Genomic DNA, 22,828 nt, shown 5'->3' on the forward strand with positions numbered 1-22,828 from the left:
GGGCTTCAGAAAAAATTATCGACCATCAGTTACTAAAGAGTTTATATTCAAATTATTGTCCGAATTTTCTTTTGTTTCTTGAATTTTTGTGTTGATATGATTAATCTGGGGCTTTTCATGTTCAACCACTTACGCGTCCATTCCATAACGCTTTCCCAGGCTTTTCGTTTGTCCGAACCAGTGAAGGAAACGGAAAGATCACCCTCGAGCACGTCAAACTTGTTTTCATACTCGGAAACGAGCGTTTCAAACTCGTTTTTTGACCAATTCGTTTTCTTTTTCTTCGTTTTCACGTCCATTGTAACGATTGTTTACAGCGAGTATATACCATCTTGTCAAATATTTATTAATTAATATAAAATGTGTAAAAAATTTATAAAAAATATATTTTTATATAAATTAAAATAAAAGTTAAGAAGAACATATGTCGAAAAATGCTAAATAAACCAGATATTTAATTCTGAAATCGAAAAAGGCTGTGCAGTCGATATTCGCCAGAATGTAAATCATGCATGTACGATGTGAATCTAAATTTAGTTTAACGGTTTTTTTTAATTCCTGCAACGAATCTATTCATACGACACACGAACACTAACTAAAAAGACGAATGCTTCGGTTATTGTAGGAAAATATGTACGAAATACATTCGTCACAATCTGCTCGAGGCGCTAATTTGTCTTTGCTGCATGTTATGAAATTCGTCTTCAATGTATAATTTTTTTTGCCTATTTTGTGTTATTGTAACATATTTTATCAATATATTACAATTTAACACATGTAAAAAATCGTATAATCTCGCTTTACAGTAGATACTGTTGCAGACGATTACTTTCTTACGCGTCCGCGCGCGCGCACCTGACAGGCTAAACAACACTTACACGCAGCGTAAATATTGCGCACATTTTAGTGAAACGGCGTACGCATTAATTTACGTTCGGCGTTAATTCTGTGCATAAACCTAATGTTGCGTAAATATACGCTATGTAAGTAAAACGCACTCCTGGTATATATAAATAGATAGTATTGTATAATATCATTATATTAAACAAGAGCGCCGCATGACGGAGCAATATACGCCCGATTCGTGTGCCATTGGAGATGATACACTGATGATTGATGTATTTGTTTTGGAAATAAGCAAAAAAAACAACAACAACTTATATAACTGATATATTCATATATATGCATTGATATCAATAAGTGTACACTTAGTCTCATTTGTTCTCTAAAACACAATATTTAAATCATAATTGTTTAGACCTACATAGGTATAGAATGGCAGTATTTCCTGTACTGATATTACTTATCTTGAAACTACTGACCAAGTTTGGTAAAGATCGGATGAATACAATTTGAATAAGAGTCCGGACAAAGTGGCGCTGTTGAAAATGGACTAATTGACCCTATGACCTAGTTTTTTACCTGGCATGACCCATATTCGAACTTGGCCTAGATATCAACTAGATGCAACTACTGACCAAGTTTGGTGAAGATAAGATTTATACAATTTGAATTAGAGTCCGGACAAAGTAAAATGCACTAATTGACCCTTTGACCTAGTTTTTGACCCAGCATGACCCATATTCGGACTTGACCTAGATATCAACTAGATGCAACTACTGACCAAGTTTGGTGAAGATCGGATGAATACAATTTGAATTAGAGTCCGGACAAAGTGGCGCCGTTGAAAATGCACTAATTGACCCTATGACCTAGTTTTTGACCCGGCATGACCCATATTCGAACTTGGCCTATATATCAACTAGATGCAACTGCTGACCAAGTTTGGTGAAGATCGGATGAATACAATTTGAAATAGAGTCCGGACAAAGTGGCCCCTTTGAAAATGCACTTATTGACCCTATGACCTAGTTTTTGACCCGGCATGACCCATATTCGAACTTGGCCTAGATATCAACTAGATGCAACTGCTAACCAAGTTTGGTGAAGATCGGATGAATACAATTTGAATTAGAGTCCGGACAAAGTGATGCCTTCCGCCCGCCGCCCGCCGCCCGCCCGCCGCCCGCCCGCCCGCCAAGGGGTTTCACATAATACGTCCCGTATTTTATACGGGCGTATAAAAAGTAGATACTCCAATATGTATTACTATCTAAAACATATAACAGTAAAGTTCTTTAACCAATTGTTACCACACAATGCTACTATATTAATTATGATTCGGAACGATCCTACAATATGTGTGTTTATAATACTTTTATACTAGTGTGACGGGGCTGCTATTTTAACACTTAGTAGAATGTAACATTCACGAAGAATGTTACGTGTCAGTAGATGTGTAATAAGACTGCGCATGCGTAAATTGTCTCGCGCGCTATTTTGCGCAGAACATTCAAGATTTCAAAGCAGCAAGACGTGCTGACTTTCTTAATTCTCATTGTTTATTAATAAGCGCAGCAGCAGCCAGTTCTAGGTAAACGTTTTATCTTTATACTTTCAACTGTCGCTTTCATTTGCTTCTGTCTAGAAATAGATTCTTGTTGTACTATATCTTTTATGTTTTATATATGACCTAGTTTGTCTTGGAAACAAAATGGCAGTTGAATGATTTTATTGAACTAAATCTTCTTATTCATGAATCTTTCTTGATGCGCTAGTTTTAATTTACAGCAGCATTCATGCAGCACTGATAGAAGGGTCAAACCCTTAACACCACTGAGAGTAGTAGAGCAGAAGGGAGAAAGGCAATCAAATCCTTAGTTTGGTAAGTGCATGAAGTAGAGAATATCAATTGTTATGTTCAACTGTACATATTATTTATATGATGAATGTAATAATGTCATGCTTATGTCAAGGTGTATGATTTGTATGATTTTGTCCACTTGTTGTCGACAAACCATTTTCAAGGTTATTTAGGTTGTATGTTTTTAACAAGACAGAGAGTTTACACCATTAAATTGTTCTACTGATGTTAGATACATTTAAGGAATCGTATCTGTGTTCATATCAGACTTCACTGAAATGTATATAATATTCTTATCTTTCGTTATGTAAATGGTTATATTTTTTTTTATAAACCGAGTGTGTACCTTTAATATTTTATTACTTTTATTACTGAGATTATTAGGTAATCTAGTACTGATCAGATTTGTTTGATGTTCGTGTATTTTCAGGTTGTTAACCTTAGCTCGTTGTGGAACCATACATGTATCTCATTTATGTGTTGTAAACATAAAACTGTAAAAAGACAACCAGTCTTTGTTACCCCTGAAACCCAAAAAGTTACAGTAGACATGTCTATATATTTTAGAACACAGTGGAAATAGTATTTTAAGCTTGAAACATTATTAATGAAACAAACATAAATTATTAACTGCATATTCTAATGAGTTATGATTGTTTTGCAATGAACAGTATTGCAGACACAGTTCCTAACTATATCCTTTTGTCTACAATAAGAGTGCATTCCTTGCAAAACCGATTTTACAATAAAAGTACATAAAATATACTCCATTTCTTTACACGGGGTATAAGTGCACTAACGTTTGACAATAAAAGTACAAATCAACATGCTCAATTTCGAAATGTTTAATGTAAAAGTGCACTACGATCAGACGAATACAAATATAGACCACCAAGCGTCATTCTAGAAGCTTGTTTTTATTGAACAATCATTTAACATTTACATTTTACGCGACTTATAAGATGATATCAAATCTGGCTTAAAGGGATCTTTTCACGCTTTGGTAAATTGACAAAATTGAAAAAAGTTGTTTCAGATTCGCAAATTTTCGTTTTAGTTATGATATTTGTGAGGAAACAGTAATACTGAACATTTACCATGGTCTAATATAGCCATTATATGCATCTTTTGACGATTTTAAAACCTAAAAATTATAAAGCGTTGCAACGCGAAACGATTGAATAATTTGGAGAGTTCTGTTTTTGTCGTTAAATTTTGTGAAACAACGAAGATTGCTTATATAAGGTATAAAATACGTCAAGTATGTGTACTCGGCGGAATAGCTCAGTAGGCTAGAGCGTTTTTACTTCAGGACTCGGGCAGGACTCCAGGGGTCACTGGTTCGAAACCTGCTCCGGACAATGTTCTTTTCCTTTTTTTAATTTTATTCTTGATTTTTTACTGAAGCCTTTACGATCCAATGTTTACATTTATCAATATAAAGCATTTAATGAATGAATTAAAAAATGCCAAAATCTGTGAAAAGGCCCCTTTAATACCCGGACCTCGTTTAAACGAAACATACGACATATTACTCTACCCTCAAAAAAAAATTAACTTACCATTTAAAACACAGTCGTAATCATAATTACTACATCACCACGGTGTCCTCATATAGTACAGGTTCAGGCGCGGAGGGGAATCGAACTAAAAAATATACAGTCAGCCACTGAATAGATAGTTAAAAACAAAAAACACGCTGACTTTGCATAAAATGCTTTTTTAAGTTCATCTACTATTATACACTTTTAAACTGTAACCCAGTTCACACGTCAACTCAATTTCATAACGCGCCTCGCTTTGAAACCGGTTGAACGAGTTTGACAAGGTAATTGTTACGCAAGGTTTGACATTAACCTGTGTTATCTTGTTGTTTTTTTAACAAAAAGTTGCTGAAGTTGTGACAGACAGACAGACAGACAGACAGACAGACAGACGGACGGACGGACGGACGGACGGACGGGCGGACGGGCGGGTGGACGGGCGGGCGGACGGACGGACGGACGGACAAACAGACAGACAGACAGACTGTTAGGTTGTTATGCTAAAAATACAAATACAAACAGTACATTACCTATTATATGCGGTTTAAGGGACATTTTCCACCGTCATCTGATTTGTTGTGTTTTTTACTATTGCTTGACTAGATTTAAACGTGACTAAAGACATATTAAAATGCCCTTAACTTTCTAATCCCATTTTTGCAATGAAAACTTTACAAATGTCCATTATTTATTTATTTTATTTTGTATTTTTCTCTTTCGATACTTATTCGGTTTTACATTTTCATAAGTCGTGTTATGCAGTATCTTCATTGCATTTTATGTAACATTGAGAAGCTTAATTGTAAGAGCATATCATACTTCGCGTTAAATAAATGTATTGTCATAAATATCTTGTTGCAATTTGTAAAATGTGACAGTGCTGTATTGCATTACCTTTTTGTATATCATTTAATGGCCCCGGCTTCGGTTTGTAGAATTTGTGATTTTCATCAAACAATGTTACGCTCTTACAAAGCTTGCTTCAAGCCTTGAGTATATCAAAGATAAATTGAAATTGAAACCGGCTTTTAATGTTTGGGCCATTTGCAATATTTGAAACCGGGCATTATTTCAAAACACTACTAAGTGCTAAAACTGCCTTTGGGGACTTTTTACAAGATAAATAATTTATTCCGATTGAACCAGTTCGAATGGAGTGTATGCAATCGCATTTTCTAATGAGATCAGACTGTGATAGATCGCATAACATGTATCTGACAAATGGTGGCCGATTCACAATCAGAGACTATTGGAGCCGCGTTCTCGAAACACTGGGCTTGTAAATGTGCGTTAAGTATCATCCCAGTTTTATCAAAATGAAATCAAGGACTACACTTTCCGCTATTTTTGGCATTTTTCGTTTCATTTTTTATTTAAAGGAAGTACCTCATAAACGAAAAGCCATTAGATGGAAAGCGTCGTCTCAAATTAGCCTGTCTGGGGTGCACAGGCTAGCCTGAGACGACAGATGCATGAAGCCCCGTTTTACCAGAGAGAAGTTCGTGAAATCTCAACATAAGGTATAGATTCGCGTCACAATCGGTCTAATATCGAGAGATTACTACGATCGGATTGGTAAATTGTTGCACTTTGCCCTCTCACACAATATTTGTAACCTAGCATAACACTTGTTATCAGCTGAGTTTTAATATATGTGGCAAACATATCAGAAAGCATATGGACCGTTCTCTGTGGAAAAAGGGGTTTAATGCATGTGCGTAATGTGTCGTCCCATATAAGCCTGTTCAGTCCGCACAGGCTAATCTGGGACGACACTTTCCGCATAAACTAGATTTTTGTTAAAAAGAGACTTTGTTTGAACAGAAAATATAATAAAAGCGGAAATTATCGTCCCTGATTAGCCTGTGCGGACTACACAGGCTAATCTGGGACGACACTTATCGCTAATGCATTAAATCCCCTTTTCACAGAGTTAACTTGAGACATACAGGTATTTAAAGAACTGAAACTGAGTGGTTGTTTTGTTTCGCTTTTTAAATTAATGTAACTCACATGTGTTGCCTTAAGGATTACTATAAAGTATTATTTAAACAAGCAATATCAGTCACTATTCAAAATCTTAAAGTGAAAAGTATGCTCATTTTATTACGTTGACAATATATTTATTTACATATAATCATCATTTTACCACTTATGGGTTTAGATAAAGTTTTAATTTTATATGTAGCGTCGTTATTTATTATCCATTAACTATAATTCAGTTTGGGTGGTTCGGGCGTTTGAACCGGTATTTACCCATGAGATATCGCATGTGAAGATCTTCGCCGTATGACATTAGGACATTAATAGTATTTGCTTTGACGCTCTTATAAAACTTGTCATTAAACGGGCGTTTTCACGTTTTGGTAAATTGACAAAGGTACAAAAGGTTGTTTCATATTCGCAAATATTCGTTGTAATAATGATATTTATGATGAAACAGTAATACTGAACATTTACAATGCTCTTAAATATCCATTATATGCAACTTTTGACGATTTAAAAACATGAAAATTATAAAGCGGTGCAACTCGAAACGATTGAATATTTGTTAGAGTTCTGTTGTTGACGTTATATTGTGTGATACTACGTGGATTGCTTATATAAAGTATAAAATACATTAGTGATTGTATGAGCACGGATGGCCGAGTGGCCGAGTGGCCGAGTGGATTGACTTGTACAACAGGGGTTCGTTGTCCGAGCCCAGTTTAGGTACAATTGTTTCTTTCTTTAATTTTATTCTTGTTTTTTTTTTACTGGAGCTTTTAAGATCCAATGTTTACATTTATCAATGTAAGGCATTTAATGACAAACTTCAATACATGCAAAAGTCAGTTAAAAGGCCCCTTTAAAACAAATGTCAAGTATTGTGTTTTTGTTGTCTACGAAACGATTGTGTTTGACATTTCTGTAAATTTCATATGGATCGCGCTCTGTGAAAAAGGGGGTTTAATGCATGTGCGCAAAGTGTCGTCCCAGATTAGCCTGTGTAGTCTGCAAAGGCTAATCTGAGACAATAATTTCCGTCTAAACTGGATTTTTGCTAAGAAAAGACCCTCTGTAAAGGAAAATTACCGTAAAAGCGGAAATTGTCATCCCGGATTAGCCTGAGTAAACTGCATGGGCTAATCTGGGACGACACTTTACACACATGCATGGAACCCTTTCACGGCTCATATAACTGTTATTCAAGACCATCACTATTGCAGTCACTTGTACCAGTTAAGCCTCGTCTTCATACATCTAGGTTTAAAGTATGCGCCTCAAGATTCATATCAGATACGACACATTCCGCTTTAATAGAAAGTTTTGTTAAAATAGTATCCTCTTAACGAAAATCCACTTAATGCGGAAAATGTAGTCCCTAATTATAATGTACGGGTTGCACCGGCTTATCTTGGATGACACTATACAAGCGTAAAGCCCAGTTTTCCAGGATTTTCCTTACGAAAATGAAGTCAAGGCGTACAGTGTCGTCCTCGATTAGCCTGTGCGAACTCCGGCTTTTTTTATCCAATTGCTCCTTTATCAAACAATGATACAAGCCTCATTGCCGTGGTAATCTTGGATGTAAGATTATCTCTTCAGAATTACAATAATTGTACATAAACAACTAAAGTACGCCAAATATAAATCAACTCTAACAGCTGGTCATTTAAGTAACTAGCGAGCTACGCTTTTACTTAGCTTCCTTTGGAAAATATATTATTAAAAAAACACGAAATAAACGTGGCTCTATATTGAGCAAGAGGGGGCGGTCTTATTTGTTATTGTTTCATTTCACACTTACACGTAATATATGAATATCGCTTTGGACAATTTGGTTAAAAGTAAGTGCGCAACTTGTCGTCCAAGATTAGCCAGCGCAGTCCGCATGGGCTAATCTGGGACAACATTTTCTGCCTTTAGGAAATTTCTCGTTAATAAAGAAGTCTCTTCTTAACAAAAATCTAGTCTATGCGGAAGTTTCGTCACTGAGTAGACTGCGCGAACTCACAGCCTTATCTGTGACGCCACTTTACGCACATGTATTACAATATAATCTCGGTTTTAACAGAGCGCGCAGAACAAAATGTACTACCCAACATGCTTAAAGCCTTATATGCGATTTCAATTCGAACATTATTGTCTTGTAATCAATAATCAACATATAAATGTGTACGAGGAATGTTATAAATATTCAATAAACATTTGTTATATGGTACCATCAATCAAATATTGTTAACTTCAATGACATTTATAACGTGTTTTAGCCGATGCCGTATGAACAAACTAACAGTACCCAACTGAACAGGAGTTGTATACGATTTTTTTTATTTGCTTTAAAGCAGAAACTTATTTGCAATTGAACATATTTTTGATAGTTGTTTTCTAGTGTTTTTTTTTTATTCAACGACGTTGTATCTGTTTTGAGAAAAGTCATACAAACATAAACGTAAGCTTCTAAACGGTAGCTCAACACTAGATTTTTACGCCCTTGTGATCATGTGCAACCATGCAAAGACGCAATGATTTCTACAAGTTTGCTCCCGAAGGCAAGCTTTTTTCATCGAAAATACATTAACAATTTAAAAACTATTTTCTTAATCAAGGGTCGTATTACATTAAATGAACACTCTAAAAGTATTACTTGATACAATCTTTAAAACAATCAACGTAATGAGTACATTTACATCAAATTTAGCTGACACTGGATTTATTTAAATAACATGTATCAAATTAAACTTCTTATGATTGCATGCAAAATAACTGAACTGTCTTATGGACACACTGGAAAAAAGGACGTTTTTAGATAGAATTTTGGTTGAATTATGGGACGTTGTAATGACACATGTAACACACGCTTATTATTTTACAATGAACCGGCGTTACATTCCTCCATTGATATGCCGATTACGTACACATACAACAGTCATACTCCACTTTGCCCATGCCTTTCAGCAATGCATTATCTTCACTTTGTGGCTTGGCAACCATCACATAAATTGATACACTATGTACATGTAGCTAGCTTAATGCAACGTCAAGCTTTGCATAATTGCAAAGAAATGTTTACATTGTGTCCCGTTTTCTATTATTTTACTTACAAAAAATGCTTTTTAAACTTTGATCACAACATCGGGTTTTATATGTATCTATTAAAATCCAAACAAAACTACTTTGATAAGGATATTATGATAAAGAGTCTGACACAAGTTTTAACATATATATTCTATTAAAAGTTGTATGACACCACAATTACGCCATATTAACAAATTGAAGCCAGGCGATGGGTCAATAAAAAAAGTGTAACCAATTTAAACGCTCTAATTGTTACCCAAAACACTTTTGAGATTTAAAGCTATATAAAAATATATACTTTTAAATTGAAAATTACAAGACCTGTGTTTGTCAAACACAGTGCCCCCTACTGCGCTTTGAAGCCGCACAGCAGCTATTTTAGAGAAAATTGTAAAAGGCCCGTAAATTTGCAAAAATCAATCGACTGGAATGAAACTTACACTTCATCTGGAAGTCATGTAGTAAGACTTAAACATCAAACATCAGCTAAATATATGAAAGCGTTTCGTAAAAAAGCCCCTGGAAAACGGTTATTATAGAGAAAAGGTCTAAGTCCAAGGCTCATAACTTCGCCAAAAATTAATGGACATTAATAAAACTCACACATCATCTGTAAGTCATGTAGGTAGACTCACATACCAAAAATCAGCTCGATATCTGAAAGATTTGCGTAAAACGAACATTCGCAAAAAGTTATTTTTTAAAAAGTGTTTAAGTCCAAGGCCCATAACTTCGCCAAAAATAAATGGACCGGAACGAAACTCACACTTGATATGTAGGTCATGTAAGTAGACTAACATTCCAAAACTCAGCTCATTATCTGAAAGCGCCGCGTAAAAACAGACGGACATTCCGAATGCTAAATGCCAACCTACCGGGGGCATACAAACAACTCGTAATGATTAGACTTTACGAAAACAAGAAGCGAAAAGCAGGCATCGATAACTCGATTTACTTTTTTTGACGCGCACACAACTCATAGTCTTGTCAAATCATAAAGACTTCAATATAAAATTTACTACCTCTAACATCGATAACGCGCTAACTCGAGCACATGTGCTGGTCCTTTATTCCGTGCAAACTTGATGAAAAATTGACACAATATTTACGTTTGTTTGTTGATCGGTGTTTGTATGCTTTGTTTCTTGTTCTTTATGCGTATTAAACGTTAAAAAAACAGCTTACATACGTTCCCCAGAATCACGAAAAACTCTCCATGAGGGGGAGAAACGTTTTCAACCCTATATTAAATATTAAAAAGAGTAGTCGCCAATGTTTCAGTAGTCTCATTAATAAATCTGGAAATAACAAAGAGGCCAAACGCGAATGTTGAGAATTCGTACAAACTTTTAAGTGAAAACATTTGAATTTGAACACAATTAAAACATCTTAAACAATACTTATAGGGTTATTTAATAAATCAAATGCAAATTAATAAAATACAACTTTTATGATACGAACAAAAGCAAATAGTTATGATGTCTATTTCAAATGCAATCACTGTTCAAACAACGTACGTCATTTACAAAACGGAATGATTCCATTTGTGTACAGTATTCGCAATAAATAAAACATCTTAACTAATAAATTGATGTTTATTTCAATTGATTTTATTTTAGTTTTAATTTCCTTTTTATCAATTAATATGATCAAATACAGTGGGATTGCTTTTTTAAGTGATTAAGCTGGGCTTGTAAATTGATATTTTATTCTCCATCTGTCTTGAAAAATGTAATATTTCTAGGGTAATACGTATGTCATAGTTTTTCATTTAAAGAAAAAAACTATAATTTACAATATCTGAAATTTCTATATTGATGTGATTACACTTACATACATATTTATAAGCAAAACGTGTCGTGTTAAGTTACGTGGTTGTACCTATGAAGAGATTTAGTGTTTGTAAGTTTACCTTCTCTCAACATTCAGTTGAAGTGTTAGCCGTGATCAAAATGGAGTTGATCTGAGAATGTTGATGATCAATAAAATGCTCGAACAAGGCTTCGGTAGTTGTGGTTGTCTTCCAATTGCGAAAAGGATATGTCTTGGCATAAGTGGTTCGTTATAATCAATTCAGCCTTATAGCCACCGTTGCATATACAAACTTTGAGAAATTAATGCAAACATGTTACATTTGCCTGGGGGTCGCAATATGAACACATTTTGTGGTAGGAATAAATGGCGTTATCATGCAAAACAAGTACTACAGTGACGCACATGACTGTCAATTGATTGTTGAATGAACGTGTCATGCGGAAATCAGAAAAAAAACTATATCAATAAGTGATTCGCGATCAAAATCCCTTCTCTATATTTTTATACTGGCAGATACATCGTTCGACTGTTAAGGCTGAATACCACTATCAATCTTGTCAATTATTTTTGGAATGGCATGGTCGCAGTCTGTTGTTTGGACCAATTAATTTAATTTACTATATAAGCTGGCGGCATTGCGTTCATTGTAACCATCTGCGGAGCAGAAACACCTCTCAGACATTCAACGGCGGGCTTTACATGCGGGCCCATTAAATGCAAACCTGGCTAAATTCCCTCAACTAGGTAGAAGGCTTCGCAATGAAGTTTGACTTGTTCCAAGCATGTCTCTTATCAAATAGCTGATGTCATAACAAAAGCATCGGTTGACAATATTTCAAATATTTAAAAAAATGTAGACGCTTTTTCATTTCTATTAACAGGACAACAATGTATGAAATGCCCATTAAAGAAAAATGTACTAATTTCCTGGCAAAATTGCAAAAATGTATCCGATGAAACATATTTTTCGGATCTACGTGAAAGATACTAATACGTAAGTACCTATACAAATAATACTTAAGTGTATTAAATATTATTCATATATGGAACCGAAACTCTAGTACATTAATGACATTGAAGTCGTTATCGCGGACCTTTAATTTTATCGATGTAATGATTTTCATATGATGTCCTCATATGTTCGCATGAAACGAAAACTAAGATAATTGTGGTGTGACTAGTATATATTAGACAGCGGCTACACTAATATTGTTTTACGAAAATTGTATCAAAATCATGGTTCGTTTAAAGGTCAGTCAAAATAAAATATTCTTTAATATTGTAATGAATCGTAAAACAGCATTTTTATTTCAACTTATGAAAATGTGCACAATTAATATATATTTTTAATGCCATGTTTTTGTAATATATTGATGGTGTACATGTTTTATTACTTCATTAAACATCTCTGACATATTCAAAATTGTCTTATGACAAAGATTGAACGCACACGATCAACGATACACATCGAAGATAGTGGTGAACAGCATGCGCATCACCAGTGCAGACATGAATGGCAAGAAGCCCAGCTTCAAGTACCTGAGAGAAAACCTGTCCAAGAATAATACCAGAACCACTGAGCTCCGAATAGGAATTTCCATTATCAGACTGAACAGGTTGTGGATGAGGAGCTCCACACCAAGTACATGCTCTAGTTTCGTAGAGTTCGTAGTTTCAATACAACTATATATCTGTCAGACATTGACACTTTACGCTGACACAGAACGCAGGATACAGGCTTTGAAATGCATGTGTCTCCGAAAACCGCTCCGCACCCCTTGCAAAGAACACATGACAAACGTATACGTCCGGAACATGAAAGCAGCACTTGTTGGCACAAACAAAATCCATCCTACGTTTTACGACGAAAACTTGCTTGTTTGAGACATTTTACCATGCATGACTCTGTTTGAAAGAAAGTGCTTCAGTGCAAGCTAGAGGAAACGTCGGCGTCTATGCCGTTTGATGAAAAGCTAGATTTTAAATGCGAACTAGTTGAAATCACTCCCATGAATGAGTTTATCCCATCAGCAATACCAGACCTGACTGGCGGATGATCTCTGTGTCATCTATCCTCAATTCCGCTAGTCAGCCCAGTTTTCAGTCATCGGCTGTTTGGTAACACACGTTTCTTTAATGGCCTTGCGTTTTTCATCAGACTCAAGTTTGCTGAATTGTTCTTCAGCTTGATAACGTTTTGTACTCTCCTTTCTCTCTTGGGTTCGTCCTGCTTGTGATGAATAACACATTATTGGGTAAGTGATTGACAGCCATAATAAAAGTGGTGTCAGAGCTTTAATCGACATCAACGTTAACATCTATTATTTGTATGTTATTTTTACTAGATTTTATTTTGTATTGTAATAAGTCTAAGAGAAGTTATGTTGTGAGGTCGCTGTCCGCCATAGAGCGCAACGAGTTTGCACAGGTATCTGCAAACTCGGTGCGGTCACCGCCGAACGAACTGACAGCGAACCTAAACTGAAACTGTTTGCCGGATGAGTACGGGAATAATTTAACTGTCCAGAGATTTACTCAAAACATTTTGAGGCCCCCGTTTTTCAACGCATGCAATGCACCGCTATCTGCTCAATAAAGACATAATTTGCTGTAACGTTGATGTCAACACAAACATTCACATGTAATACACAAAAATTCATTTACACCATGCATTCTTGATAGGCTTAAATGAAATAAAAATAATACATCTTTTCGAGTGTTAGCATCGAGCGAGAACACGCAATATTATATGCGAGTCGCAGTTACCAGTAAGCAAAATGATAAGGATGTATGCCATCATGATTGGCAAGCGTCTATTCACAGCTGGTAATTGAATCGTACCGAACTAGGATGCTTGTTTAACAAAACACGTATTCCTATCCTGCTATGTATTTCTATCAAGTTCAGATGGAAGGGTGAGGTCCATGTTGGATTACATTCCGCTCGTGTACTAAATATAGTCGAATATTGCGATGATATCTTGCGACGTCTGTATACCAAAATGAAGCATGTGATGAAGACATTGTTTAAAGGGATCTTTTCACGTTTTGGTAAATTGACAAAATTGAAAAAAGTTGTTTCAGATTCGTAAGTTTTCGTTTTAGTTATGATATTTGTGAGGAAACAGTAATACTGAACATTAACCATGCTCTAATATAGCCATTATATGCATCTTTTGACGATTTTAAAACCTAAAAATTATAAAGCGTTGCAACGCAAAACGATTGAATAATTTGGAGAGTTCTGTTTTTGTCGTTAAATTTTGTGAAACTACGAAGATTGCTTATATAAGGTATAAAATACGACAAGAATGTGTACTCGGCGGAATAGCTCAGTAGGCTAAAGCGTTTTTACTTCAGGACTCTGGCAGGACTCCAGGGGTCACTGGTTCGAAACCTGCTCCGGGCAATGTTCTTTTCCTTTTTTTAATTTTTTCTTGATTTTTTACTGGAGCTTTTACGATCCAATGTTTACATTTATCAATATAAAGCATTTAATGAATAAGTTAAAAAAATGCCAAAATCTGTGAAAAGGCCCCTTTAAAAGACAATTCTCTGCACAAATAGTTATATATTATCATTGATTTTGACAGATTAACAACGTGGAAAACAACATATATCAAAACGTTTAATCTGAGCTTCATTTCACAATGATTTATTTTGCAAACGTGTAATTTAAAGTTGAAAGCTGACAATAACAGCGTAATTGGCAGCAATTATACAAAATTGAAATATTTGGAATTAAAACAGGAACATCAACAAACCAACCAAAACAACAAAGATGATAAGGCTATGTGGTACCCATTTTAAAACAAAATACGTAATAAATAAGATATTATTATTCTTTGCAGCTGACATCTGTTGTTGGTTTTGATGTTGACAATCTTCTACGAGCTACAGTTGCTCGATCTCTGAGGTTGGATTGTCATCGGTCTTAAATTTTTCGGCATGACTCTGAAAAACAAATATAAAACATGTTAAAAATTTGAATTGTTTGTGTAAGATACTTTAAGTTGTTTTAAATGAGGAATGAACAGCGACAGAATACATAAAAGGAAACAATTAAACATGAAAATACGGCAAACTGTTTGCATGCTAATTGTTTTGAACCCTTTTGAGGTAAAGGTCTCTAATATTTTGTATGTTGCAAAGCAATGCTGGTTGTTATTTCATATCCAAATAAATGTAAGTATATTTTGTATGGTTATTTGTATTGATGCTACTAAATCCGTTATACAAACACTCTCTAAAAGTGTTAACGGACACTTTAAGAAAACACGTTTGTTCATGAATGTATTTTCCAAACAAGGAATAGAAAAAGTCACGAAATTACACTAACAAAATGCAAAATCAATTGTCTTATAAACATTTAACACGTTAAGTAGACATATTTTAATAATGCCATAAGACTTTTCGCTCCAGCGTTTACTGCGTTTGAACAGGAGTGTACATCTGTCAAATCGAGTAGCATTTAGTTTTACTGTTACAACTACCACTAATTAATTGTTCAATACTATTTAAATAGTCTCAAGATCTTATTTCTTATTTATTTTTGTGGAATAATTATCGCCCTATTACCTGAAGTAATCCTGCGTTTATTTGTCGTTGGGATCCAATCACTTTCTGGCCTTTGCAAAACCTCTTAAAAAGGTAATGTAGAGCAACAAAGATGACGATGTACATTATCAAGGCAATAGCTCCAAAGGCGACAACATCTTGGGCCTTGTCATTCGACGCTACTGGTAGGACACTCTCAGTTGTGGGGCCATAATTAACTGTAATCAGCACAAGCAGCATGGTTAATTTATGTTTTTCTGAAGGATTATTAATATTAATTGAAAACCTTATAAAATAACGCAAATTAATTATAATCATTTTTCCGTGTACAACGGTTCTGTGTGTAATCAAAACAAATAGGGTATACCTTTGAAAAATGAACAAATACACAGATATTCATCTTGCGATATGAGAACGAACAGCATATGCAAAGTTCAGACTTTTAGGGTGGAACAAATTGGACAGACAGGAATATATATATATATATATATATATATATATATATATATATATATATATATATATATATATATATATATATATATATATATATATTTATATATAAACAGAAATCAAAATATAATCTCACTACAAGTGAAGACAGAGGCAAACGGTTAATGGGAAATTTATCAAAAATTCTTCATATATATACCAACGAAGATATAAGCCAATGCATTAAATGGTTAGTTTCAGCATGTGAACTCACAATTGATTGAGAGAGGGGTTAAGGAAGCCATTTACATCCGGCTCACGAAGCCCTTTCTTCTGGGACTAAAGCTTCAGGTTAGATTTCAAATGTGCTGTGTTAAACATTGAAACGTGTGAACATTTTAAATGAACAATACCGAAGTTGCACTTTCACCAGAAATAAACGTAAAGATATAATCATACGTACCACTGCTGCTGTTAACAACCGTTGCATTAATATAGCGGAGCAAAGGTCCCTGAGAAGTTGACCTGTCATTTGCAATGTCCTTGTAACCTGAAACAATTGTAAATTTGTTTCCATATCATTTTCTAAAATTGAGTTGTAATTGTGTGGATTAAGTTTGTTACGTAATTTTTTTTATATTTATATTGATTAATACATGAAATATGTATGAATGTCTATTTTCTGATATGATGCTCGCTGATTTTCATCTTTACCAAGAAGAAAACTATCGCTGTTCTATTGGCCAATAAAGAACTATCAGTCGTTTATTGAATTATTCCGGATTATAATTCCAAATAGTTGTTTGTACGTCAAAAAGTAACAATTCATTCTATAGTACATGTATGTATTAATGGCAGTATGACATGTGTTTCTCCGTAATACAACCGCATAGTTATTATTGCGAGCTTAAAAGGCGCGTTTACTGGTGTCTAAATAGTAGTTGAGCGTATGATGAAGTTAAATTAAAAGAGCCCCGTTCGAATACATTAAGATTTGTCGCATTGAACTTATTTATACTTTTATATAGACAACGTTTTATCATAAAGTATGTATGAATAACAGTATTGATATTTGGTTTTCCAAAAAAAAAGAACAACTGCGTAATTATCAACAGGAGCTTTCAAACAGAAATCAATGGTGTGTTATTTTTTTATTTAGCGTACGTAGCAGGTACAATCTAATTTTAAAAGAGTCGATTGAATAAATAATTATACGTTTGCATAAAGTTAAACATACGTTTATCTGAATATAATAAAGTAAGTCTGATAAATTATACCTGCCATCTTTGTGTTACTTCCTTATGCACAGGTGTATCTATTTATGTATATGTATTACATAACTTTCTAAAAATACATATTGATTCAAAAGGTCGATCAATGTCCATTAAGTAGAATTTGTTTTATTATAAATATTTTATTATTAAATATTTAATATATTTAAAGCAAACGTACGTGCTGAATAATGGTCGTATTAAATTGTTAACGGTTTTGCATATTTTACTCTGATTTTTAAAGCATGCTCCATTTATATTTATGTTTAACCGGGTAGGGTTATTTGTGTATGATAAATGCGCGTGTCGGATCTAGTACTTAACATTTAACAAAGATGATGTCTCTTTTAAGTTGAGACATGTTACAATAGTAGAAAATATGTTATTGAAAAAAACAATGACGTTGATTTATGCGGCATGATCTTGATTTATGTTGTTGAGGATTGTTTATTTATGTTCATCATAGCGACCAAAATATAAAACAAAAGGGCCGGCTTGGCCATTAATATCCCTTATTCTCGATGTTTTGAGACCATACAAATGGTGTTGCTAACAAGTATTTATTTACCATGTGACTACTGTGGCATGACCAGTTGTAACCATAAGACATTATTTGAGCAAACGTAGAAGAGGACCACTGTTTGAATGTGAAACATTTTTGCCTTGTGGTTTCAGAGAGGAAAACAATATTTTGTCATTAAAATCCCACAAACACTTAAAATCAACGAATATTTCGAAAACGTGTTCGAAAAATAAATTTAACATATACATAATCAATGTTCCGTAAAGCAATAGCCAAAATTTCAACGCTAGATGTGGTCTGGTAACATAGCTAAAAAATGCTCGTCATTATTTTTAATCTGTCAAAACATTTCCATATGAATTTCCGGCTACGATATCCGAACATTTACTTGCAAACGCGAGATCGGCTCCAGGCAGCTAGGGAAACACGACGTAGTTCTCATGAATAGTAGTAGTGGAAGTAGTAGAAGTAGTAGTAGAAGAAGTAGTAGTAGTAGTAGTAGTAGTAGTAGTAGTAGTAGTAGTAGTAGTAGTAGTAGAAGTAGTAGTAGTAGTAGTTGTAGTAGTAGTAGTAGTAGTAATAGTAGTAGTAGAAGTAGTAGCAGAAGTAGTGGTAGTAGTAGTAGTAGTAGTAGTAGTAGTAGTAGTAGTAGTAGTAGTAGTAGTAGTAGTAGTAGTAGTAGTAGTAGTAGTAGTAGTAGTAGTAGTAGTAGTAGAAGTAGTAGTAGTTGTAGTAGAAGTAGTAGTAGTAGTAGTAGTAGTAGTAGTAGTAGTAGTAGTAGTGGTAGTAGTAGTAGTAGTAATTGTAGTTGTAGTAGTAGTAGAAGTAGTAGTAATAGTAGTAGTAGTAGTAGTAGTAGTAGTAGTAGTTATAGTAGTAGTAGTAGTAGTACTACTAGTAGAAGTAGTAGTAGTAGTAGTAGTAGTAGAAGTAGTGGTAGTAGAAGTAGTAGTAGTAGCAGTAGTAGTAGTCGTAGTAGTAGTAGAAGTAGTAGTAGTAGTAGTAGTAGTAGTAGCAGTAGTAGTAGTAGTAGTAGTAGTAGTAGTAGTAGTAGTAGTAGTAGTAGTGGTAGTAGTAGAGAAGTAGTAGTAGAGCTTGTAGTCTTTGTTTGTTTAGTTTGACCTTAATGTATTATGAAGTTCACGATATTCTTGGTACTCCTTCAATTTTATGACAACAACATTTTTTAAGATGAAGTGATGATAAATCAATAAATTCGTCTTATCACGTGACTCGTTTATGAGCGAGACTATTGCTGAAATAACAATACATGCAAAATAATAAAATAAACGCTTGTTGCCACTTCTCTATATGGTTATTTGATATACAATCGTAAAGAGTCGAAACAATGAGCATGGCAAGCATTTTTTTGTTTAAGATCATAAGGTGTACTAAAGAGCAAAATAATTGTTCTTATGGTTCACGGAGATTATTCCCTGCGTTTAATAATGACATGATCAAGGGCTTACAAAGCTGTGTCACAACATACATTTTTAATTTATGAGTTTTTGAAGTAAAACAATTACAACACAAAAAGGCCAAAGTAACCAGAAATGTCACTTATCCCAGAAAGTATATTTTCTATTTAAACATGTAAATGTTTTGAAAGTCTGAAATAAAGTAAAGTTGATTATTTTCCCTTTAAATGTTCATTAACAAAAGTCGGTTGTTTCGTTATAATAATAATGAGCTAGTAGTTTGTTGCAACGATTTATCGATTGCACAACCATATTGCAATTTATTGATATAAAACATATTTCATTTAACATATGTAACCCCGGCATTGCTAAGAGATTAATACACATGTTTATATTGAAATTAAACGATGCCGTGAAATCATATTATATTATATAAAGTTCCTATATTATCTGTAAATAAGTCCAGTGTATTTCATGCTAGACTTTTTCAATAACAATTACCTGCATAGTTCTAATGTCAGCGAATATGTATTTCAAAAGCAAATTTGCTAGAACAGCCACTGTATATTATTTGATTCGAAAACCTTTTGCGTGTTATGTGTGCCCACGTTTATTCGAAAATGCAACATGGAAAAGCATGTTTGGGATTCCTCAGAAATTACATACTACTTATTAGGTGTGGTGTGTTTCTGGACGGCACAATTAATGGATCATTCATAAATATGGACTTAACGTTTTGGGAAGGGATGCAGTTTTTGTGAAGGCAATAATACAATCGTCAGCTACAGTTTCAAAACATATTGGCGTGTGGGGGAGAGGGGGGCGGGGGGCGGGGAGGGGAGGGGGCGACTTGTAAAATTGCATTGAACAAAAATAAACAAAGCAAATTTAATTTTATTTTATTGATACCGTTTCGTCCGTTCATAGCGTTGGTTTGATTTAAAGAGCAGCTGACCGAAAGGTTACCGTGAAATCAGATCGAGAATGTATTGATGTCTTGGGAAATTATGTCATGATCCATATTATAACTGGCGCTAGAATATACATAATATGTACATTTGTTTTGCAAATATTTAAGTCATTGATCAGTCATTTTGTGAAATGTTCATATTACATGCGGATTTAACGGTCTAGTAACCCAAATGACAATGATAACATTCAATGCGGACTTGCTTTTTGGCAATACAGATGAAAATGCTAACATTTAATGCGGCTTAAACGTTATATTTGAAACTCAACTAACAATACTCACAATAAGTGCGACTTGGACAACTATTTTCACAATACTCACACTTTGTGCGGCTTTGCTATGTTGACATCACAAACGACAATGATTGCATATTGTGCGGCTTAAACATACTGACTGCACGAAGGTAAAATGAAGTTGCTATATAACTTAAGTTTTAGTGATTTCTTCTCGGATATATAACGTCGAGCAAATGTTTTGTGATATTAAAGATACATGTAAGTTTGAAATCGGATAGATTTTTACGGCAAAATTCTGGGAGAAACTTCACATTTATATCGGTGCATGAGTCATCTACTGAAAAAAAGAAAACCAATGATGAGCTGAAATTTGTAAGTGGAAACCCCAATATTTTCCAAACGCTAGCCAATTCAACAGGAATATAAGCGGAACAACAGACGTTGCCAACTGATTGTTTGGATACAATACTTTTAAGGCGTATGTCTAACGTTGTAACTCGATATAAAGCGTTATTTATTCAATATTACTACAAACTGATATTCCTGTGTACATAAACCATTACTCTTTTTGCAGTCCGGAATACAATGGATTAAAAATAACCAAGCATTTTGTAAGTATATCACTGTTTTCATAATAAATATTGTATGAAATTCTAAAAAATTCAACATGATGCTAAAAAATATTTCATTAAAGAAAGCTATGTTTTATGAATTTATTTATTGTCTTGAATTGTATTTTAAACGGTCTCTTATTGATATTTTTATTAAAAACAAAAACAATTTCTGATCACAAAAATTATAATCGTAACAACGCCCAAAATGTAATCCACATAAAGTATTTCCATCTCAGCAAGCTCTTGACTTGTTTCCAAAGATACATTAACAAACACTTGCAATTGCATGAACGTGTTACACGGAATTGAGACTTCTGGTTTGTGCATCTTGAGGCAAAGGCAAGGAAAAACTTGCAAAGATGGCGAAAACTCTGGAAATGGAGGCCAGTTTTGGTAAGGCAAAAATATCAGCAACAATTAACAATTATAAATGTATTCTTTAATAATGAAACAGTTATACAAGTCATTAGAAAACATTTTGTTTAGAATGTATCGGTGTTAACTCTGTGTGGGATTTCAAATGACAATACAGGTACCACAAGATACACAAACAGCAGTATTTATCTGAGCCGTTGTACTTACCGTCTTGTTTGTTTGCTCTATTATATGGTGTTATATGTTTTGAACGCGCCTATATGTTGGTGGATCACACATGCCTTCAACAATGCCTTTATAACCTACATTTATAATTAAACATACGTATGTTTGTAGTCATTCTGAGCAACTATAACCATTGATATTACTAATTAATTCTCGAACAAAATGGCAATCTGGTTTCTCAAAATATTACTTACTGCGCAAGTGTTAAGTTTGGTCATCGTTAAGTAATTGTTTTCATATTGCAAAATTAAAAGGCAAACATTGTAAACTCTCTCGCTTTAATACCTAAGTACATTTTTTTCATTCGTGCAATAAGTTGAATAAGATAAATAAAAACAATACATTTCGTTTATCTCACTTCTTCTTATATATATCTCTATTTATAAATTGAGCGTGTCATCTTATTACATACTTAAACACAATAGCCATTTAATACTTGATTTACAGTTCAGTGTATGAACCACTTTGCAACGTTTTTGAAGAATATGTATATGTTGGTATAATAAAAAATAAATAATTTTAAAGTTGAATGTATTGTTTATTTTAGAAACATATTTTTAATATAATTGTATTAACAATGTGCAGTATTGTTGTTTGCTCATTATTTGCAATTCGAAAATGCCATTTTGTTTAAAGATCAGCGCATTAATTAATATTACATTTATATTCGGTAGCGTTAATGAATAAACTTCATACTAGCATGGTTACTGCAGTTGATAAAAAACGTATACGGTAAAGTAGGTATAAAGAGAATTGCACATTTTAGAATGGTAGAGTATGTATTATCAGAATTTTCCTTTTAGGTAGTGTTGAATTATAACTAAAAATTAATCTAGTATTAATATGTTGTTTGTGTTGACTCTTCGAACAGCACATTTGATGAACGCTGCATAAACTTGCGAATTTTGCTCTCGATTCTTGTTGTGATGGTTGACATCCATATGGAATTTCCTTTAAATTGCGTGGTTTGAGCGAACCACTTAAGATTCGAGACGTTGGAACCATGTTATCTACGGGACAAGAATGACCTTATTGTGTCCAAATGTATAACTCGTTGTTTAATAATCCACTATGTATTTTTTCT

At 34.0% G+C, this 22,828-nt stretch overlaps 2 protein-coding genes and 2 long non-coding RNA genes across 5 annotated transcripts in view; 1 reads left to right on the plus strand and 3 right to left on the minus strand.

Moving 5' to 3' along the window:
* Positions 1-1,155: 1,155 nt before the first annotated feature.
* Positions 1,156-1,998, minus strand: LOC127858275 (uncharacterized). The gene is made up of 2 exons (XR_008038839.1): positions 1,869-1,998; positions 1,156-1,712 (listed from the first exon to the last, which is right to left on the minus strand). It is a non-coding gene; the product is annotated as an uncharacterized LOC127858275 (long non-coding RNA).
* A 1,786-nt stretch (positions 1,999-3,784) lies between these two features.
* On the minus strand, positions 3,785-14,671 carry LOC127858998 (uncharacterized). Its single transcript, XR_008039226.1, has 2 exons — positions 14,316-14,671; positions 3,785-3,848 (listed from the first exon to the last, which is right to left on the minus strand). It is a non-coding gene; the product is annotated as an uncharacterized LOC127858998 (long non-coding RNA).
* Positions 14,672-14,741: 70 nt separating this feature from the next.
* Positions 14,742-17,437, minus strand: LOC127858338 (uncharacterized). Of its 2 annotated transcripts, none has more exons than XM_052395395.1 (4): positions 17,390-17,437; positions 16,576-16,662; positions 15,805-15,898; positions 14,742-15,077 (listed from the first exon to the last, which is right to left on the minus strand). In XM_052395395.1, exons 1-4 carry the CDS (start codon positions 17,394-17,396, stop codon positions 15,011-15,013), a joined length of 255 nt encoding a protein of 84 aa, XP_052251355.1. In that variant the 5' UTR covers positions 17,397-17,437; the 3' UTR covers positions 14,742-15,010. The 2 variants fall into 2 exon arrangements, with proteins under 2 accessions (XP_052251355.1, XP_052251354.1); XM_052395394.1 differs by having other exon boundaries at positions 15,702-15,898.
* Positions 17,438-20,218: 2,781 nt separating this feature from the next.
* The window catches only part of LOC127857571 (uncharacterized), a 154,132-nt gene continuing 151,522 nt past the window's right edge, over positions 20,219-22,828 (plus strand). Inside the window, exon 1 of the mRNA XM_052394029.1 lies at positions 20,219-21,141. The gene's annotated coding sequence lies outside the window, so the exon portion shown is untranslated. The remainder of the gene's footprint in view (positions 21,142-22,828) is intronic.

This window comes from Dreissena polymorpha, chromosome 14, assembly GCF_020536995.1.
Source record: "Dreissena polymorpha isolate Duluth1 chromosome 14, UMN_Dpol_1.0, whole genome shotgun sequence".
Classification (NCBI taxonomy): Eukaryota; Metazoa; Mollusca; class Bivalvia; order Myida; family Dreissenidae; genus Dreissena; species Dreissena polymorpha.